Source organism: Mobula hypostoma, chromosome 28 (genome assembly GCF_963921235.1).
Source record: "Mobula hypostoma chromosome 28, sMobHyp1.1, whole genome shotgun sequence".
NCBI classification, from domain to species: domain Eukaryota; kingdom Metazoa; phylum Chordata; class Chondrichthyes; order Myliobatiformes; family Myliobatidae; genus Mobula; species Mobula hypostoma.
The window spans coordinates 32,331,351-32,351,923 of NC_086124.1; the positions used below are offsets into that span (position 1 = coordinate 32,331,351).

The 20,573-nt window shown below is 51.3% G+C and overlaps 1 protein-coding gene across 1 annotated transcript in view; it reads right to left on the reverse strand.

Annotated features, from left to right (window-relative positions):
* LOC134338780 (rab GDP dissociation inhibitor alpha) overlaps positions 1-20,573 on the reverse strand; it is a 46,005-nt gene that overhangs the window by 19,902 nt on the left and 5,530 nt on the right. The window contains exon 2 of the mRNA XM_063034836.1: positions 17,833-17,940. Within this exon, the coding sequence (XP_062890906.1) occupies positions 17,833-17,940 (108 nt within the window). The remainder of the gene's footprint in view (positions 1-17,832; positions 17,941-20,573) is intronic.

The following is a 20,573-nucleotide window of genomic DNA, read 5'->3' on the forward strand; positions in this document are numbered from 1 at the left end:
TCCCGGTGACACTCTCGTCCGGAACGACGAGCGTAAATACATCCCGGTGACACTCTCGTCCGGAACGACGAGCGTAAATACATCCCGGTGACACTCTCGTCCGGAACGACGAGCGTAAATACATCCCGGTGACACTCTCGTCCGGAACGACGAGCGTAAATACATCCCGGTGACACTCTCGTCCGGAACGACGAGCGTAAATACATCCCGGTGACACTCTCGTCCGGAACGACGAGCGTAAATACATCCCGGTGACACTCTCGTCCGGAACGACGAGCGTAAATACATCCCGGTGACACTCTCGTCCGGAACGACGAGCGTCATCCCGGTGACACTCTCTTCCGGAACGACGAGCGTAAATACATCCCGGTGACACTCTCGTCCGGAGCAACGAGCGTAAATACATCACGGTGACACTCTCGTCCGGAACAACGAGCGTAAATACATCCCGGTGACGCTCTCGTCCGGAACAACGAGTGTAAATACATCACCGGAACAACGAGCGTAAATACATCCCGGTGACACTCTCATCCGGAACAACGAGTGTAAATACATCACGGTGACACTCTCAACCGGAACAACGAGTGTAAATACATCACGGTGACACTCTCGTCCGGAACAACGAGTGTAAATACATCACAGTGACACTCTCATCCGGAATGAGTGAAAATACATCACGGTGACACTCTCGTCCGGAACAACGAGTGTAAATACATCACCGGAACAACGAGCGTAAATACATCACGGTGACACTCTCATCCGGAACAACGAGTGTAAATACAGCACGGTGACACTCTCCTCCGGAGCAACGAGCGTAAATACATCCCGGTGACACTCTCGTCCGGAGCAACGAGCGTAAATACATCCCGGTGACACTCTCGTCCGGAGCAACGAGCGTAAAAACATCCCGGTGACACTCTCGTCCGGAGCAACGAGCGTAAATACATCCCGGTGACACTCTCGTCCGGAACAACGAGCGTAAATACAGCACGGTGACACTCTCGTCCGGAACAACGAGCGTAAATACATCACGGTGAAACTCTCGTCCGGAATGAGTGTAAATACATCACGGTGACACTCTCGTCCGGAACGACGAGCGTAAATACATCACGGTGAAACTCTCGTCCGGAACGACGAGCGTAAATACATCACGGTGAAACTCTCGTCCGGAATGAGTGTAAATACATCACGGTGACACTCTCGTCCGGAACAACGAGCGTAAATACATCACGGTGAAACTCTCGTCCGGAATGAGTGTAAATACATCACGGTGACACTCTCGTCCGGAACGACGAGCGTAAATACATCCCGGTGACACTCTCGTCCGGAACGACGAGCGTAAATACATCCCGGTGACACTCTCGTCCGGAACGACGAGCGTAAATACATCCCGGTGACACTCTCGTCCGGAACGACGAGCGTAAATACATCCCGGTGACACTCTCGTCCGGAACGACGAGCGTAAATACATCCCGGTGACACTCTCGTCCGGAACGACGAGCGTAAATACATCCCGGTGACACTCTCGTCCGGAACGACGAGCGTAAATACATCCCGGTGACACTCTCGTCCGGAACGACGAGCGTAAATACATCCCGGTGACACTCTCGTCCGGAACGACGAGCGTAAATACATCCCGGTGACACTCTCGTCCGGAACGACGAGCGTAAATACATCCCGGTGACACTCTCGTCCGGAACGACGAGCGTAAATACATCCCGGTGACACTCTCTCCGGAACAACGAGCGTAAATACATCCCGGTGACACTCTCGTCCGGAGCAACGAGCGTAAATACATCACGGTGACACTCTCGTCCGGAACAACGAGCGTAAATACATCCCGGTGGCGCTCTCGTCCGGAACAACGAGTGTAAATACATCACCGGAACAACGAGCGTAAATACATCCCGGTGACACTTTCATCCGGAACAACGAGTGTAAATACATCACGGTGAAACTCTCATCCGGAATGAGTGTAAATACATCACGGTGACACTCTCAACCGGAACAACGAGTGTAAATACATCACGGTGACACTCTCGTCCGGAACAACGAGTGTAAATACATCACAGTGACACTCTCATCCGGAATGAGTGTAAATACATCACGGTGACACTCTCGTCCGGAACAACGAGTGTAAATACATCACCGGAACAACGAGCGTAAATACATCACGGTGACACTCTCGTCCGGAGCAACGAGCGTAAATACATCCCGGTGACACTCTCGTCCGGAGCAACGAGCGTAAATACATCCCGGTGACACTCTCGTCCGGAGCAACGAGCGTAAAAACATCCCGGTGACACTCTCGTCCGGAGCAACGAGCGTAAAAACATCCCGGTGACACTCTCGTCCGGAGCAACGAGCGTAAATACATCCCGGTGACACTCTCGTCCGGAACAACGAGCGTAAATACAGCACGGTGACACTCTCGTCCGGAACAACGAGCGTAAATACATCACGGTGAAACTCTCGTCCGGAATGAGTGTAAATACATCACGGTGACACTCTCGTCCGGAACGACGAGCGTAAATACATCACGGTGACACTCTCGTCCGGAACCACGAGCGTAAATACATCACGGTGACACTCTCGTCCGGAACGACGAGCGTAAATACATCACGGTGACACTCTCGTCCGGAACGACGAGCGTAAATACATCACGGTGACACTCTCGTCCGGAACGACGAGCGTAAATACATCACGGTGACACTCTCGTCCGGAACGACGAGCGTAAATACATCACGGTGACACTCTCGTCCGGAACGACGAGCGTAAATACATCCCGGTGACACTCTCGTCCGGAACGACGAGCGTAAATACATCCCGGTGACACTCTCGTCCGGAACGACGAGCGTAAATACATCCCGGTGACACTCTCGTCCGGAACGACGAGCGTAAATACATCCCGGTGACACTCTCGTCCGGAACGACGAGCGTAAATACATCCCGGTGACACTCTCGTCCGGAACGACGAGCGTAAATACATCCCGGTGACACTCTCGTCCGGAACGACGAGCGTAAATACATCCCGGTGACACTCTCGTCCGGAACGACGAGCGTAAATACATCCCGGTGACACTCTCGTCCGGAACGACGAGCGTAAATACATCCCGGTGACACTCTCGTCCGGAACGACGAGCGTAAATACATCCCGGTGACACTCTCTTCCGGAACGACGAGCGTAAATACATCCCGGTGACACTCTCGTCCGGAGCAACGAGCGTAAATACATCACGGTGACACTCTCGTCCGGAACAACGAGCGTAAATACATCCCGGTGACGCTCTCGTCCGGAACAACGAGTGTAAATACATCACCGGAACAACGAGCGTAAATACATCCCGGTGACACTCTCATCCGGAACAACGAGTGTAAATACATCACGGTGACACTCTCAACCGGAACAACGAGTGTAAATACATCACGGTGACACTCTCGTCCGGAACAACGAGTGTAAATACATCACAGTGACACTCTCATCCGGAATGAGTGAAAATACATCACGGTGACACTCTCGTCCGGAACAACGAGTGTAAATACATCACCGGAACAACGAGCGTAAATACATCACGGTGACACTCTCATCCGGAACAACGAGTGTAAATACATCACGGTGACACTCTCCTCCGGAGCAACGAGCGTAAATACATCCCGGTGACACTCTCGTCCGGAGCAACGAGCGTAAATACATCCCGGTGACACTCTCGTCCGGAGCAACGAGCGTAAATACATCCCGGTGACACTCTCGTCCGAACAACGAGCGTAAATACATCACGGTGACACTCTCGTCCGGAACAACGAGTGTAAATACAGCACGGTGACACTCTCGTCCGGAACAACGAGCGTAAATACATCACGGTGAAACTCTCGTCCGGAAACGAGCGTAAATACATCCCGGTGACACTCTCGTCCGGAGCAACGAGCGTAAATACATCACGGTGACACTCTCGTCCGGAACAACGAGCGTAAATACATCACGGTGAAACTCTCGTCCGGAACAACGAGTGTAAATACATCACGGTGACACTCTCGTCCGGAACAACGAGCGTAAATACATCCCGGTGACACTCTCGTCCGGAAACGAGCGTAAATACATCCCGGTGACACTCTCGTCCGGAACGACGAGCGTAAATACATCCCGGTGACACTCTCGTCCGGAACGACGAGCGTAAAAACATCCCGGTGACACTCTCGTCCGGAACAACGAGCGTAAATACATCCCGGTGACACTCTCGTCCGGAACGACGAGCGTAAATACATCCCGGTGACACTCTCGTCCGGAACAACGAGCGTAAATACATCACGGTGACACTCTCGTCCGGAACGACGAGCGTAAATACATCACGGTGACACTCTCGTCCGGAACGACGAGCGTAAATACATCCCGGTGACACTCTCGTCCGGAACGACGAGCGTAAATACATCACGGTGACACTCTCGTCCGGAACGACGAGCGTAAATACATCACGGTGACACTCTCGTCCGGAACGACGAGCGTAAATACATCACGGTGACACTCTCGTCCGGAACGACGAGCGTAAATACATCCCGGTGACACTCTCGTCCGGAACAACGAGCGTAAATACATCCCGGTGACACTCTCGTCCGGAACAACGAGCGTAAATACATCCCGGTGACACTCTCGTCCGGAACGACGAGCGTAAATACATCCCGGTGACACTCTCATCCGGAACAACGAGTGTAAATACATCACGGTGAAACTCTCGTCCGGAACGACGAGTAAATACATCACGGTGACACTCTCAACCGGAACAACGAGTGTAAATACATCCCCGGAACAACACTGTAAATACATCCAGTGACACTCTCATCGGAATGAGTGTAAATACATCACGGTGACACTCTCGTCCGGAACAACGAGTGTAACATCACCGGAACAACGAGCGTAAATACATCCCGGTGACACTCTCGTCCGGAGCAACGAGCGTAAATACATCCCGGTGACACTCTCGTCCGGAGCAACGAGCGTAAATACATCCCGGTGACACTCTCGTCCGGAGCAACGAGCGTAAAAACATCCCGGTGACACTCTCGTCCGGAGCAACGAGCGTAAAAACATCCCGGTGACACTCTCGTCCGGAGCAACGAGCGTAAATACATCCCGGTGACACTCTCGTCCGGAACAACGAGCGTAAATACAGCACGGTGACACTCTCGTCCGGAACAACGAGCGTAAATACATCACGGTGAAACTCTCGTCCGGAATGAGTGTAAATACATCACGGTGACACTCTCGTCCGGAACCACGAGCGTAAATACATCACGGTGACACTCTCGTCCGGAACCACGAGCGTAAATACATCACGGTGACACTCTCGTCCGGAACGACGAGCGTAAATACATCACGGTGACACTCTCGTCCGGAACGACGAGCGTAAATACATCACGGTGACACTCTCGTCCGGAACGACGAGCGTAAATACATCCCGGTGACACTCTCGTCCGGAACGACGAGCGTAAATACATCCCGGTGACACTCTCGTCCGGAACGACGAGCGTAAATACATCCCGGTGACACTCTCGTCCGGAACGACGAGCGTAAATACATCCCGGTGACACTCTCGTCCGGAACGACGAGCGTAAATACATCCCGGTGACACTCTCGTCCGGAACGACGAGCGTAAATACATCCCGGTGACACTCTCGTCCGGAACGACGAGCGTAAATACATCCCGGTGACACTCTCGTCCGGAACGACGAGCGTAAATACATCCCGGTGACACTCTCGTCCGGAAATACATCCCGGTGACACTCTCGTCCGGAACGACGAGCGTAAATACATCCCGGTGACACTCTCGTCCGGAACGACGAGCGTAAATACATCCCGGTGACACTCTCGTCCGGAACGACGAGCGTAAATACATCCCGGTGACACTCTCTTCCGGAACGACGAGCGTAAATACATCCCGGTGACACTCTCTCCGGAACAAATACATCCCGGTGACACTCTCTTCCGGACAACGAGGTAAATACATCACGGTGACACTCTCGTCCGGAACAACGAGCGTAAATACATCCCGGTGACGCTCTCGTCCGGAACAACGAGTGTAAATACATCACCGGAACAACGAGCGTAAATACATCCTGGTGACACTCTCATCCGGAACAACGAGTGTAAATACATCACGGTGAAACTCTCATCCGGAATGAGTGTAAATACATCACGGTGACACTCTCAACCGGAACAACGAGTGTAAATACATCACGGTGACACTCTCGTCCGGAACAACGAGTGTAAATACATCACAGTGACACTCTCATCCGGAATGAGTGAAAATACATCACGGTGACACTCTCGTCCGGAACAACGAGTGTAAATACATCACCGGAACAACGAGCGTAAATACATCACGGTGACACTCTCATCCGGAACAACGAGTGTAAATACAGCACGGTGACACTCTCGTCCGGAGCAACGAGCGTAAATACATCCCGGTGACACTCTCGTCCGGAGCAACGAGCGTAAATACATCCCGGTGACACTCTCGTCCGGAGCAACGAGCGTAAAAACATCCCGGTGACACTCTCGTCCGGAGCAACGAGCGTAAATACATCCCGGTGACACTCTCGTCCGGAACAACGAGCGTAAATACAGCACGGTGACACTCTCGTCCGGAACAACGAGCGTAAATACATCCCGGTGACACTCTCGTCCGGAGCAACGAGCGTAAAAACATCCCGGTGACACTCTCGTCCGGAGCAACGAGCGTAAAAACATCCCGGTGACACTCTCGTCCGGAGCAACGAGCGTAAAAACATCCCGGTGACACTCTCGTCCGGAGCAACGAGCGTAAATACATCCCGGTGACACTCTCGTCCGGAACAACGAGCGTAAATACAGCACGGTGACACTCTCGTCCGGAACAACGAGCGTAAATACATCACGGTGAAACTCTCGTCCGGAATGAGTGTAAATACATCACGGTGACACTCTCGTCCGGAACGACGAGCGTAAATACATCACGGTGACACTCTCGTCCGGAACGACGAGCGTAAATACATCACGGTGACACTCTCGTCCGGAACGACGAGCGTAAATACATCACGGTGACACTCCGTCCGGAACGACGAGCGTAAATACATCACGGTGACACTCTCGTCCGGAACGACGCGCGTAAATACATCCCGGTGACACTCTCGTCCGGAACGACGAGCGTAAATACATCCCGGTGACACTCTCGTCCGGAACGACGAGCGTAAATACATCCCGGTGACACTCTCGTCCGGAACGACGAGCGTAAATACATCCCGGTGACACTCTCGTCCGGAACGACGAGCGTAAATACATCCCGGTGACACTCTCGTCCGGAACGACGAGCGTAAATACATCCCGGTGACACTCTCGTCCGGAACGACGAGCGTAAATACATCCCGGTGACACTCTCGTCCGGAACGACGAGCGTAATACATCCCGGTGACACTCTCGTCCGGAACGACGAGCGTAAATACATCCCGGTGACACTCTCGTCCGGAACGACGAGCGTAAATACATCCCGGTGACACTCTCTTCCGGAACAACGAGCGTAAATACATCCCGGTGACACTCTCGTCCGGAGCAACGAGCGTAAATACATCACGGTGACACTCTCGTCCGGAACAACGAGCGTAAATACATCCCGGTGACGCTCTCGTCCGGAACAACGAGTGTAAATACATCACCGGAACAACGAGCGTAAATACATCCTGGTGACACTCTCATCCGGAACAACGAGTGTAAATACATCACGGTGAAACTCTCATCCGGAATGAGTGTAAATACATCACGGTGACACTCTCAACCGGAACAACGAGTGTAAATACATCACGGTGACACTCTCGTCCGGAACAACGAGTGTAAATACATCACAGTGACACTCTCATCCGGAATGAGTGAAAATACATCACGGTGACACTCTCGTCCGGAACAACGAGTGTAAATACATCACCGGAACAACGAGCGTAAATACATCACGGTGACACTCTCATCCGGAACAACGAGTGTAAATACAGCACGGTGACACTCTCGTCCGGAGCAACGAGCGTAAATACATCCCGGTGACACTCTCGTCCGGAGCAACGAGCGTAAATACATCCCGGTGACACTCTCGTCCGGAGCAACGAGCGTAAAAACATCCCGGTGACACTCTCGTCCGTCCGGAGCAACGAGCGTAAAACGAGCGTAAATACATCCCGGTGACACTCTCGTCCGGAACGACGAGCGTAAATACATCCCGGTGACACTCTCGTCCGGTGAACGAGCGTAAATACATCACGGTGACACTCTCGCCGGAACAACGAGCGTAAATACAGCACGGTGACACTCTCGTCCGGAACAACGAGCGTAAATACATCACGGTGACACTCTCGTCCGGAACGACGAGCGTAAATACATCACGGTGACACTCTCGTCCGGAACGACGAGCGTAAATACATCACGGTGACACTCTCGTCCGGAACGACGAGCGTAAATACATCACGGTGACACTCTCGTCCGGAACGACGAGCGTAAATACATCACGGTGACACTCTCGTCCGGAACGACGAGCGTAAATACATCCCGGTGACACTCTCGTCCGGAACGACGAGCGTAAATACATCCCGGTGACACTCTCGTCCGGAACGACGAGCGTAAATACATCCCGGTGACACTCTCGTCCGGAACGACGAGCGTAAATACATCCCGGTGACACTCTCGTCCGGAACGACGAGCGTAAATACATCACGGTGACACTCTCGTCCGGAACGACGAGCGTAAATACATCACGGTGACACTCTCGTCCGGAACGACGAGCGTAAATACATCCCGGTGACACTCTCGTCCGGAACGACGAGCGTAAATACATCCCGGTGACACTCTCGTCCGGAACGACGAGCGTAAATACATCCCGGTGACACTCTCGTCCGGAACGACGAGCGTAAATACATCCCGGTGACACTCTCGTCCGGAACGACGAGCGTAAATACATCCCGGTGACACTCTCGTCCGGAACGACGAGCGTAAATACATCCCGGTGACACTCTCGTCCGGAACGACGAGCGTAAATACATCCCGGTGACACTCTCGTCCGGAACGACGAGCGTAAATACATCCCGGTGACACTCGTCCGGAACGACGAGCGTAAATACATCCCGGTGACACTCTCGTCCGGAACGACGAGCGTAAATACATCCCGGTGACACAACGACGACGAGCGTAAATACATCCCGGTGACACTCTCGTCCGGAGCAACGAGCGTAAATACATCACGGTGACACTCTCGTCCGGAACAACGAGCGTAAATACATCCCGGTGGCGCTCTCGTCCGGAACAACGAGTGTAAATACATCACCGGAAAAACGAGCGTAAATACATCCCGGTGACACTTTCATCCGGAACAACGAGTGTAAATACATCACGGTGAAACTCTCATCCGGAATGAGTGTAAATACATCACGGTGACACTCTCAACCGGAACAACGAGTGTAAATACATCACGGTGACACTCTCGTCCGGAACAACGAGTGTAAATACATCACAGTGACACTCTCATCCGGAATGAGTGTAAATACATCACGGTGACACTCTCGTCCGGAACAACGAGTGTAAATACATCACCGGAACAACGAGCGTAAATACATCACGGTGACACTCTCATCCGGAACAACGAGTGTAAATACAGCACGGTGACACTCTCGTCCGGAGCAACGAGCGTAAATACATCCCGGTGACACTCTCGTCCGGAGCAACGAGCGTAAATACATCCCGGTGACACTCTCGTCCGGAGCAACGAGCGTAAAAACATCCCGGTGACACTCTCGTCCGGAGCAACGAGCGTAAAAACATCCCGGTGACACTCTCGTCCGGAACGACGAGCGTAAATACATCACGGTGACACTCTCGTCCGGAACGACGAGCGTAAATACATCCCGGTGACACTCTCGTCCGGAACGACGAGCGTAAATACATCCCGGTGACACTCTCGTCCGGAACGACGAGCGTAAATACATCCCGGTGACACTCTCGTCCGGAACGACGAGCGTAAATACATCCCGGTGACACTCTCGTCCGGAACGACGAGCGTAAATACATCCCGGTGACACTCTCGTCCGGAACGACGAGCGTAAATACATCCCGGTGACACTCTCGTCCGGAACGACGAGCGTAAATACATCCCGGTGACACTCTCGTCCGGAACGACGAGCGTAAATACATCCCGGTGACACTCTCGTCCGGAACGACGAGCGTAAATACATCCCGGTGACACTCTCGTCCGGAACGACGAGCGTAAATACATCCCGGTGACACTCTCGTCCGGAACGACGAGCGTAAATACATCCCGGTGACACTCTCGTCCGGAACGACGAGCGTAAATACATCCCGGTGACACTCTCGTCCGGAACGACGAGCGTAAATACATCCCGGTGACACTCTCGTCCGGAACGACGAGCGTAAATACATCCCGGTGACACTCTCTTCCGGAACAACGAGCGTAAATACATCCCGGTGACACTCTCGTCCGGAGCAACGAGCGTAAATACATCACGGTGACACTCTCGTCCGGAACAACGAGCGTAAATACATCCCGGTGACGCTCTCGTCCGGAACAACGAGTGTAAATACATCACCGGAACAACGAGCGTAAATACATCCTGGTGACACTCTCATCCGGAACAACGAGTGTAAATACATCACGGTGAAACTCTCATCCGGAATGAGTGTAAATACATCCCGGTGACACTCTCAACCGGAACAACGAGTGTAAATACATCACGGTGACACTCTCGTCCGGAACAACGAGTGTAAATACATCACAGTGACACTCTCATCCGGAATGAGTGTAAATACATCACGGTGACACTCTCGTCCGGAACAACGAGTGTAAATACATCACCGGAACAACGAGCGTAAATACATCACGGTGACACTCTCATCCGGAACAACGAGCGTAAATACAGCACGGTGACACTCTCGTCCGGAACAACGAGCGTAAATACATCACGGTGAAACTCTCGTCCGGAATGAGTGTAAATACATCACGGTGACACTCTCGTCCGGAACAACGAACGTAAATACATCCCGGTGACACTCTCGTCCGGAACAACGAGCGTAAATACATCCCGGTGACACTCTCGTCCGGAACAACGAGCGTAAATACATCCCGGTGACACTCTCGTCCGGAACAACGAGCGTAAATACATCCCGGTGACACTCTCGTCCGGAACAACGAGCGTAAATACATCCCGGTGACACTCTCGTCCGGAACAACGAGCGTAAATACATCCCGGTGACACTCTCGTCCGGAACAACGAGCGTAAATACAACCCGGTGACACTCTCGTCCGGAGCAACGAGCGTAAATACATCCCGGTGACACTCTCGTCCGGAACAACGAGCGTAAATACATCACGGTGACACTCTCGTCCGGAACAACGAGCGTAAATACATCACGGTGAAACTCTCATCCGGAATGAGTGTAAATACATCACGGTGACACTCTCGTCCGGAACAACGAGTGTAAATACATCACGGTGAAACTCTCGTCCGGAATGAGTGTAAATACATCACGGTGACACTCTCGTCCGGAACAACGAGCGTAAATACATCACGGTGACACTCTCGTCCGGAACGACGAGCGTAAATACATCCCGGTGACACTCTCGTCCGGAACGACGAGCGTAAATACATCCCGGTGACACTCTCGTCCGGAACGACGAGCGTAAATACATCCCGGTGACACTCTCGTCCGGAACGACGAGCGTAAATACATCCCGGTGACACTCTCGTCCGGAACGACGAGCGTAAATACATCCCGGTGACACTCTCGTCCGGAACGACGAGCGTAAATACATCCCGGTGACACTCTCGTCCGGAACGACGAGCGTAAATACATCCCGGTGACACTCTCGTCCGGAACGACGAGCGTAAATACATCCCGGTGACACTCTCGTCCGGAACGACGAGCGTAAATACATCCCGGTGACACTCTCGTCCGGAACGACGAGCGTAAATACATCCCGGTGACACTCTCGTCCGGAACGACGAGCGTAAATACATCCCGGTGACACTCTCGTCCGGAACGACGAGCGTAAATACATCCCGGTGACACTCTCGTCCGGAACGACGAGCGTAAATACATCCCGGTGACACTCTCGTCCGGAACGACGAGCGTAAATACATCCCGGTGACACTCTCGTCCGGAACGACGAGCGTAAATACATCCCGGTGACACTCTCGTCCGGAACGACGAGCGTAAATACATCCCGGTGACACTCTCGTCCGGAACGACGAGCGTAAATACATCCCGGTGACACTCTCGTCCGGAACGACGAGCGTAAATACATCCCGGTGACACTCTCGTCCGGAACGACGAGCGTAAATACATCCCGGTGACACTCTCGTCCGGAACGACGAGCGTAAATACATCCCGGTGACACTCTCGTCCGAGCGTAACGACGAGAGCGTAAATACATCCCGGTGACACTCTCTTCCGGAACAACGAGCGTAAATACATCCCGGTGACACTCTCGTCCGGAGCAACGAGCGTAAATACATCACGGTGACACTCTCGTCCGGAACAACGAGCGTAAATACATCCCGGTGACGCTCTCGTCCGGAACAACGAGTGTAAATACATCACCGGAACAACGAGCGTAAATACATCCCGGTGACACTCTCATCCGGAACAACGAGTGTAAATACATCACGGTGAAACTCTCATCCGGAATGAGTGTAAATACATCACGGTGACACTCTCAACCGGAACAACGAGTGTAAATACATCACGGTGACACTCTCGTCCGGAACAACGAGTGTAAATACATCACATTGACACTCTCATCCGGAATGAGTGTAAATACATCACGGTGACACTCTCGTCCGGAACAACGAGTGTAAATACATCACCGGAACAACGAGCGTAAATACATCACGGTGACACTCTCATCCGGAACAACGAGTGTAAATACAGCACGGTGACACTCTCGTCCGGAGCAACGAGCGTAAATACATCCCGGTGACACTCTCGTCCGGAACAACGAGCGTAAATACATCCCGGTGACACTCTCGTCCGGAACAACGAGCGTAAATACATCCCGGTGACACTCTCGTCCGGACCTACGAGCGTAAATACATCCCGGTGACACTCTCGTCCGGAACAACGAGCGTAAATACAACCCGGTGACACTCTCGTCCGGAGCAACGAGCGTAAATACATCCCGGTGATACTCTCGTCCGGAACAACGAGCGTAAATACATCACGGTGACACTCTCGTCCGGAACAACGAGCGTAAATACATCACGGTGACACTCTCGTCCGGAACAACGAGCGTAAATACATCACGGTGACACTCTCGTCCGGAACAACGAGCGTAAATACATCACGGTGACACTCTCGTCCGGAACAACGAGCGTAAATACATCCCGGTGACACTCTCGTCCGGAACAACGAGCGTAAATACATGCTGGTGACACTCTCGTCCAGAGCAACGAGCATAAATACATCACGGTGAAACTCTCATCCGGAATGAGTGTAAATACATCACGGTGACACTCTCATCCGGAACAACGAGTGTAAATACATCACGGTGAAACTCTCGTCCGGAATGAGTGTAAATACATCACGGTGACGCTCTCGTCCGGAACAACGAGCGTAAATACATCACGGTGACACTCTCATCCGGAGCAACGAGCGTAAATACATCCCGGTGACACTCTCGTCCGGAGCAACGAGCGTAAATACATCCCGGTGACACTCTCGTCCGGAGCAACGAGCGTAAATACATCCCTGTGACACTCTCGTCCGGAACAACGTGCGTAAATACATCCCGGTGACACTCTCGTCCGGAACAACGAGCGTAAATACATCACGGTGCCACTCTCGTCCGGAACAACGAGCATAAATACATCACGGTGACACTCTCGTCCGGAACAACGAGCGTAAATACATCACGGTGACACTCTCGTCCGGAACAACGAGCGTAAATACATCCCGGTGACACTCTCGTCCGGAACAACGAGTGTAAATACATCACGGTGACACTCTCGTCCGGAACAACGAGTGTAAATACATCACGGTGACACTCTCGTCCGGAACAACGAGCGTAAATACATCACGGTGACACTCTCGTCCGGAACGAGTGTAAATACATCACGGTGACACTATCTTCCGGAACAACGAGTGTAAATACATCACGGTGACACTCTCATCCGGAACAACGAGTGTAAATACATCACGGTGACACTCTCGTCCGGAACAACGAGTGTAAATACATCACCGGAACAACGAGCGTAAATACATCCCGGTGACACTCTCATCCGGAACAACGAGTGTAAATACATCACAGTGACACTCTCGTCCGGAACAACGAGCGTAAATACATCACGGTGACACTCTCATCCGGAACAACGAGTGTAAATACATCACGGTGACACTCTCGTCCGGAACAACGAGTGTAAATACATCCCGGTGACACTCTCGTCCGGAACAACGAGTGTAAATACATCACGGTGACACTCTCGTCCGGAACAACGAGTGTAAATACATCACGGTGACACTCTCGTCCGGAACGACGAGCGTAAATACATCATGGTGACACTCTCGTCCGGAACAACGAGCGTAAATACATCACGGTGACACTCTCATCCGGAACAACGAGTGTAAATACATCACGGTGAAACTCTCATCCGGAATGAGTGTAAATACATCACGGTGACACTCTCGTCCGGAACAACGAGTGTAAATACATCACCGGAACAACGAGTGTAGATACATCACGGTGACACTCTCATCCGGAACAACGAGTGCAAATACATCACGGTGAAACTCTCATCCGGAATGAGTGTAAATACATCACGGTTACACTCTCATCCGGAACAACGAGTGTAAATACATCACGGTGACACTCTCGTCCGGAACAACGAGTGTAAATACATCACCGGAACAACGAGCGTAAATACAGCACGGTGACACTCTCATCCGGAACAACGAGTGTAAATACATCACGGTGACACTCTCATCCGGAACAACGAGTGTAAATACATCACGGTGACACTCTCATCCGGAACAACGAGTGTAAATACATCACGATCACACTCTCATCCGGAACAACGAGTGTAAATACATCACTGTGACACTCTCATCCAGAACAACGAGTGTAAATACATCACGGTCACACTCTCATCCGGAAGAACGAGTATACTGCGGCTCGGTAACACTCTCATCCGGACGAATGACCGTAGTTACAGCACGGTAACACGTGCATTTGGACTGTATCTTGCACTGCCCAATTACTCCCATGTTATTAACTCTGGACACCCCATATAACCCGGAATATCCACCCTCAGGCGTCAATACAGCACAGTAACAGTCTAATACTGACCACCAAACCCTGCACTGCCAGTTTCACCCACATGATTAGCTATCTACACTCCACAGGAGTAAACCGATATAGCATGCCCACCACTTACTAAGTCTGAATTCCTTACAGTCAGCGGCAGGAATTTGACCCAGATGACTGGCGCAGTGATATTAGTTTGCTCACACACCATCAACTGTCTTATGAAGAACTTCTCGCTTGCCACCGTTCCTTTGAGCGTTTTGCTGTCCGAGTGACCCGGGTTCCATTCTCACCGCAGGCTTTCAGGAGTTTGTATGCTCTGCTCATGACTGCGTGTATTTCCTCCGCGTGCTCAGCTTTCCTTCCATGTCCAAACACATGCTCGTTAACAGGTTAATTGGTCACTGTGAAGTGTCCCGTGACTAGCCTGGGGTTTAGTTGGGGGGTGCTGGGTCAAAAGGCTAAAAGGGCCAATTCCATATTGTATTTGAATAAGTGAATAAAAACTATCTTTGATTAATCATTCCGAGCATTTCGTAACGTAAAAGGATTTTTCTTTGTTATCTACGTGTTTTGTTTTCCTTTGAATAGAAGTATCTCAGACAGATTAAAATAAGTAAAACTCACAGTTCGCTTATTATCAAAGTGGTTATGCAGAATACAACCCTGAGATTCAGCTTGCCATAGACAGCCACGAAACAAAGAAACACAATGTGAGAATAAACATCAACTGCCCCCATTCGCAAAAGAAAAACAAATCACACAAATGGCAACCAAAATAACGCGAGTGGAAAACATAAAGAGTCCAAACTTAGTTCTGGTTAAAACTTTTAAAAAGCAATTGAAAAGTACATTTCTAAATAGTTCTGTTATTGTAGGCAATATACACCTTCAGAAACGTCGACATGAAATAATAATGATTGGTGTATATTTACTGATCACTATAATCCAGCTTCATGATTGATTTATGGGAAATACATTGAAACGTACAGTGAAATGCATTGTCTGCGTGAACAGCCAACACATAAAGGTGAGCTGGGGAGTGCCCGCCAGGTGTCGCCACACTTTCCGGTGCCAACATGGCTGACCACAATAACGAGCGCTTTTTCCACCTTAACTCACAGGCCTTCATCCCCGGGACAGGCCACCTCCCTGCCTCCAGTCCTTGGCCCCGGACTCTCAGACCCCTCAGTACAACACCTCAACCGACCCAGGAATCATCCCTCCCGGATCAGAGACCTTCTCAGCAGCAGAGTTCTCGATCCACCCCCTACTCAGCCAGTGTCATATATTGGAAAATGCAAATGCACACATTGTATTTTCTATATTTACTATGTAACCACTGCTAGCTGAATAGAAGGTATTCACTATGTCACCATGACTTTTGACCTGTTCACTATTAATTCATGAAGAGAACTAGAATGAAACCAAGTTCGGTAGTGAGTAAGGTGATGAAATATGGGGCAGTGTGTCAACACAAGACTAATTAAGAAATAACTGTGGTTAGGGATGAGAGGACACATGGACTAAAATGTAAACTAGGACATAATTAAGTCGGGGAGTAAAACAATAGTGGAAAGTCGAGAGCGGATATATTGATGATATGTAATCACAGGCCGACTGGATATGATAATGTAGCTAAGATAGGAAATTGCTATAAATAATGCTGTGTCCAAGCATCGACGGGCAGTCAGCTACTAGCTTTCTGATTGTCTCAGCTTTGATTTGCAAATTAAAGTTTAAAACGTCTTGACGAGTTTTCTGCGTCTCCTTGTCGTTTGTGAGAAACGAGAAATCACGACACATACAGCCTCCCACCACCCACACTCCAATGTCTTCCCACAGTGAGGACCCACATACAGTCCCCACCCCTCCCTCAGAGCCCCGCACAACCCCTCTCCCTCCTCACGTGCCCAGTACAGGTTTTTTTAATCCCTTTTCCCTAACACTGCTGGCCTTCAGCCCTGCCCCCCCTCTCCCTGCAACACACACAAGTTGCTGGAGGAACTCAGCAGGCCAGGCAGCATCCACGGAAAACAGCACAGACCCTTCAAGAGGACCCCCTCTCTCCCTCCCCCCGTGCTCTCCTTCTGCGCATTCCCAGGGAACAAGCGATCCAGCTTGCCTTCTCCTTTGCGGAGATGGACCCAGAATCCACTTTCTCAAAGGGCTCCATTCCTTCGTCGCATTTTCCTGCCGAGCGTTGACCCCATGTACTCCGGCCAGCTCTCTCCTCATCCGATTCACACTGGCCCCTCTCCAGCTGACTACTTTTACCCACGCACTCTCGGCCTTACGTACATTGTGATCGCGATTTCCCGGACGTCCCCCACTGATATCTGCTCTATCCATCCCGCCCGGCCCCCGCCCAGAAACCGGGCCAGCCTGTCTCGCAAGGACAGGAACAAGACGGACAGAAAGGGGGCAGGGTCTGAACAGCAAACCCCCCCCCCAGTGATGACCAGGATAAACCTCCTTCCCCCTCCCCAGCACCACACAGAGTTCAACAGCGTACCTCCTCCAGAGGTGTGATCGAGGAGCTTTCTCCTCCGTAGTAGGGATTGCGATCCATGTGAAGGACCTTCTTCCCATTGACGGACATGATTCCGGACAGGATGCATTCCTGGAAGAGACGGGAGAGGGTGCAGAGACTCATCATCAGGAAGTTCAAATTATAAAGTGGACTTATTTACCAAGTACACAGTGAGCACCTCACCATACACAGACCAGAATGGACAAACAACCAGCGTGCAAAAGACAGCAAAGAATGCAAATATATAAAAAATAATAATAATAAATAAATAAACAATAAATATTGAGAACATGAAATACGTCCTTGAAAGTGAGCCCATAGGTTGTGGGAACATTTCAAAGCAGTGAAGTTGAGTGAAATTATCCCCTCTGGTTTAAGAGCCTGGTGGTTGAGGGGTAATAACTGTTCCTGAACCTGGTGGAGACTCCTGTACCTTCTTGCTTATGGCAGCAATGAGAAGAGAGCATGGTGTGGATGGTGGGAGTCCTGGCTGATGGATGCTGCTTTCCTGCCAAAGCTCCCCTTGTAGGTGTGCTTAATGGCGGGGAGGGCCCCTTCACAGCACAGACCAGCCTCCCTCCGCAACCTCTGTACACTTTGACGCGCACCCCCGCCCCCGCACACCCCCTCTGCTGTCCCAACACCACAGCGTCACGACTGGATCGACACCAGCTGCCAGGCAAAACAAAAGGTGCTCACTGCATCTGGGTACAGACGGCAGCCACAAACCCACCTGGGCAGCAAGACCAAGGAGATGGCTGTGGACCTCGGGAAGGAGAAGTCAAGGGAACTCAGACCAGTCCTCACTGAGGGATCAGCAGTGGAAAGGGTGAGGAGCCAACACATTGACACAGTCACAGCACCAGCGGCCATATACTTCATCAGGAGGTTGAGGAGAATTGGTGTGTCACCAAGCTTCTATAGGTGCACACGGAGAGCATTCTGACTGGCTGCCTACCGGACTGTACCACGGAGAGCATTCTGACCACCGTCCAGTATGGAGGGGCCATCTCACAGGATCAGTAAAGGCTGCAGACAGGTGTAAATTCAGCCAGCTCCATCACGGGCACGAGCTTCCCCAACATCCAGGACATCTTCCTGCCTCAGGAGGGCAGCATCCATCGTTCAGGACCCTCACCGTCCAGGACATGCCCTCTTCTCATTGGAGGTGGTACGATATCCTGAGTTATTCGTTATGGACTGTGCTTTTAAAAAGAGAGAGAAAGCTGTACAGCACAAACAGCTTGTTACGGCGGTGGGGGGTGGGAGCGAAGACTGCTCACAGTCTGTTTGGGATTTCTGCAAGGACACTGCCAGCTTCTGAGTTCCTACAGAGAGAGGGGAGGAGCTACGTGATGGACAGCCGGTGTTCAGCGCAACAGTATTTAAACCAGCGGAGTTGCTTGTTTCACAGGACAAGGAAGAAAAGGACACGCAGACGCACAAAGGCGTGGCGACATTACCACTACACTCTCAGGTGCCCACAAGTGTGGGACTGGGGATCGAGTAAGAGGAATCGATCAGTGATTATCAGTGCGCGAAAGAGTGACCCTGTGAAGTCTACCAGTGTGTCTAACCCTTGCCTGGGTTATCACTTGATTATCACAAGATTATCACTTGAAGACGGCGCTCTTAAATTGGTCAAGTTTGGCTAACTTGGAAGTTTTGGAGGACAACGGGAAGAATCGTCGGCATCGGCTTACGTGGACAACAAGCCACCTCTCTCTCTCCTCAATTCTACTCAACTCAATAACACGAACTGAACTGACTTCGTTTACCCACCATCGTAAGACTGTATCACTTACCGCCTAAGCTTGGAGAAGTTTGGGTTTTATATTTCCATATTTATATATGCATAAACTCTGCTATCCTGATCGACTTATTTAGTTTTATATTACTGTATTGCGTAGTTACTAATAGTGTTAGTTAACAGCAAAACAGACTCCAGGTGGTTCTTTAAACCCGTTACGGGGTACGTAACACCCTGAAGAGAGACACTCAACACTTCAGGAACAGTTTCTTCCCCTCTGCCACCAGACGTCAGACCAGCCCATGAGTACTAACTCACTATACCTCTTTTATTTTGTGTAACTTGTGGTATATCGTATTTATTGAACTGTACAGCTACTACAAAACAATCAACCTCACAATATATTTCAGCGATAATAGACTTGATTCTCGGGAGCGGGGGGGGGGTGGAATCACCTCCTTGGAAACACAATCAAGTTAGTAACGTGCAACATGCCACACACACAGATTCATGCGGACTGCCCCTAGCTAGGCCATGGGTTTCCAAATCCTCTCCAGTAACTTCCCTACCACTGATGCAAGACTCACTGGTATACAGTTTCTAGATTTATGGATGTTCCCCTTCTGAAACCGACGTCTCAAACTTCTACTGGTGTCCGGGGAAGCGTCCTGCCCAGTCGCATCACGGCCTGGCACGAAACACCAAAACCCAAGAACAAAAACGTCTGCAAGAAGCGGGGGATATGGCCCAGTCCATCACAGGCAAAGCTCTCCCCTCCACTGAGTGCCGTCACAGGAAAGCAGCGTCCATCATCAGGGAAGGGCCCCCCCCCACCCCCACCCGGCCACACTTTCTTCTCGCTGCTGCCATCAACAAGATGGTGCAGGAGCCTCAGGTCCCACACCACCAGGTTCAGGAACAGTTGCTACCCCTCAACTATCAGGCTCCTGAACCGGTGTGGATAACTTTACTC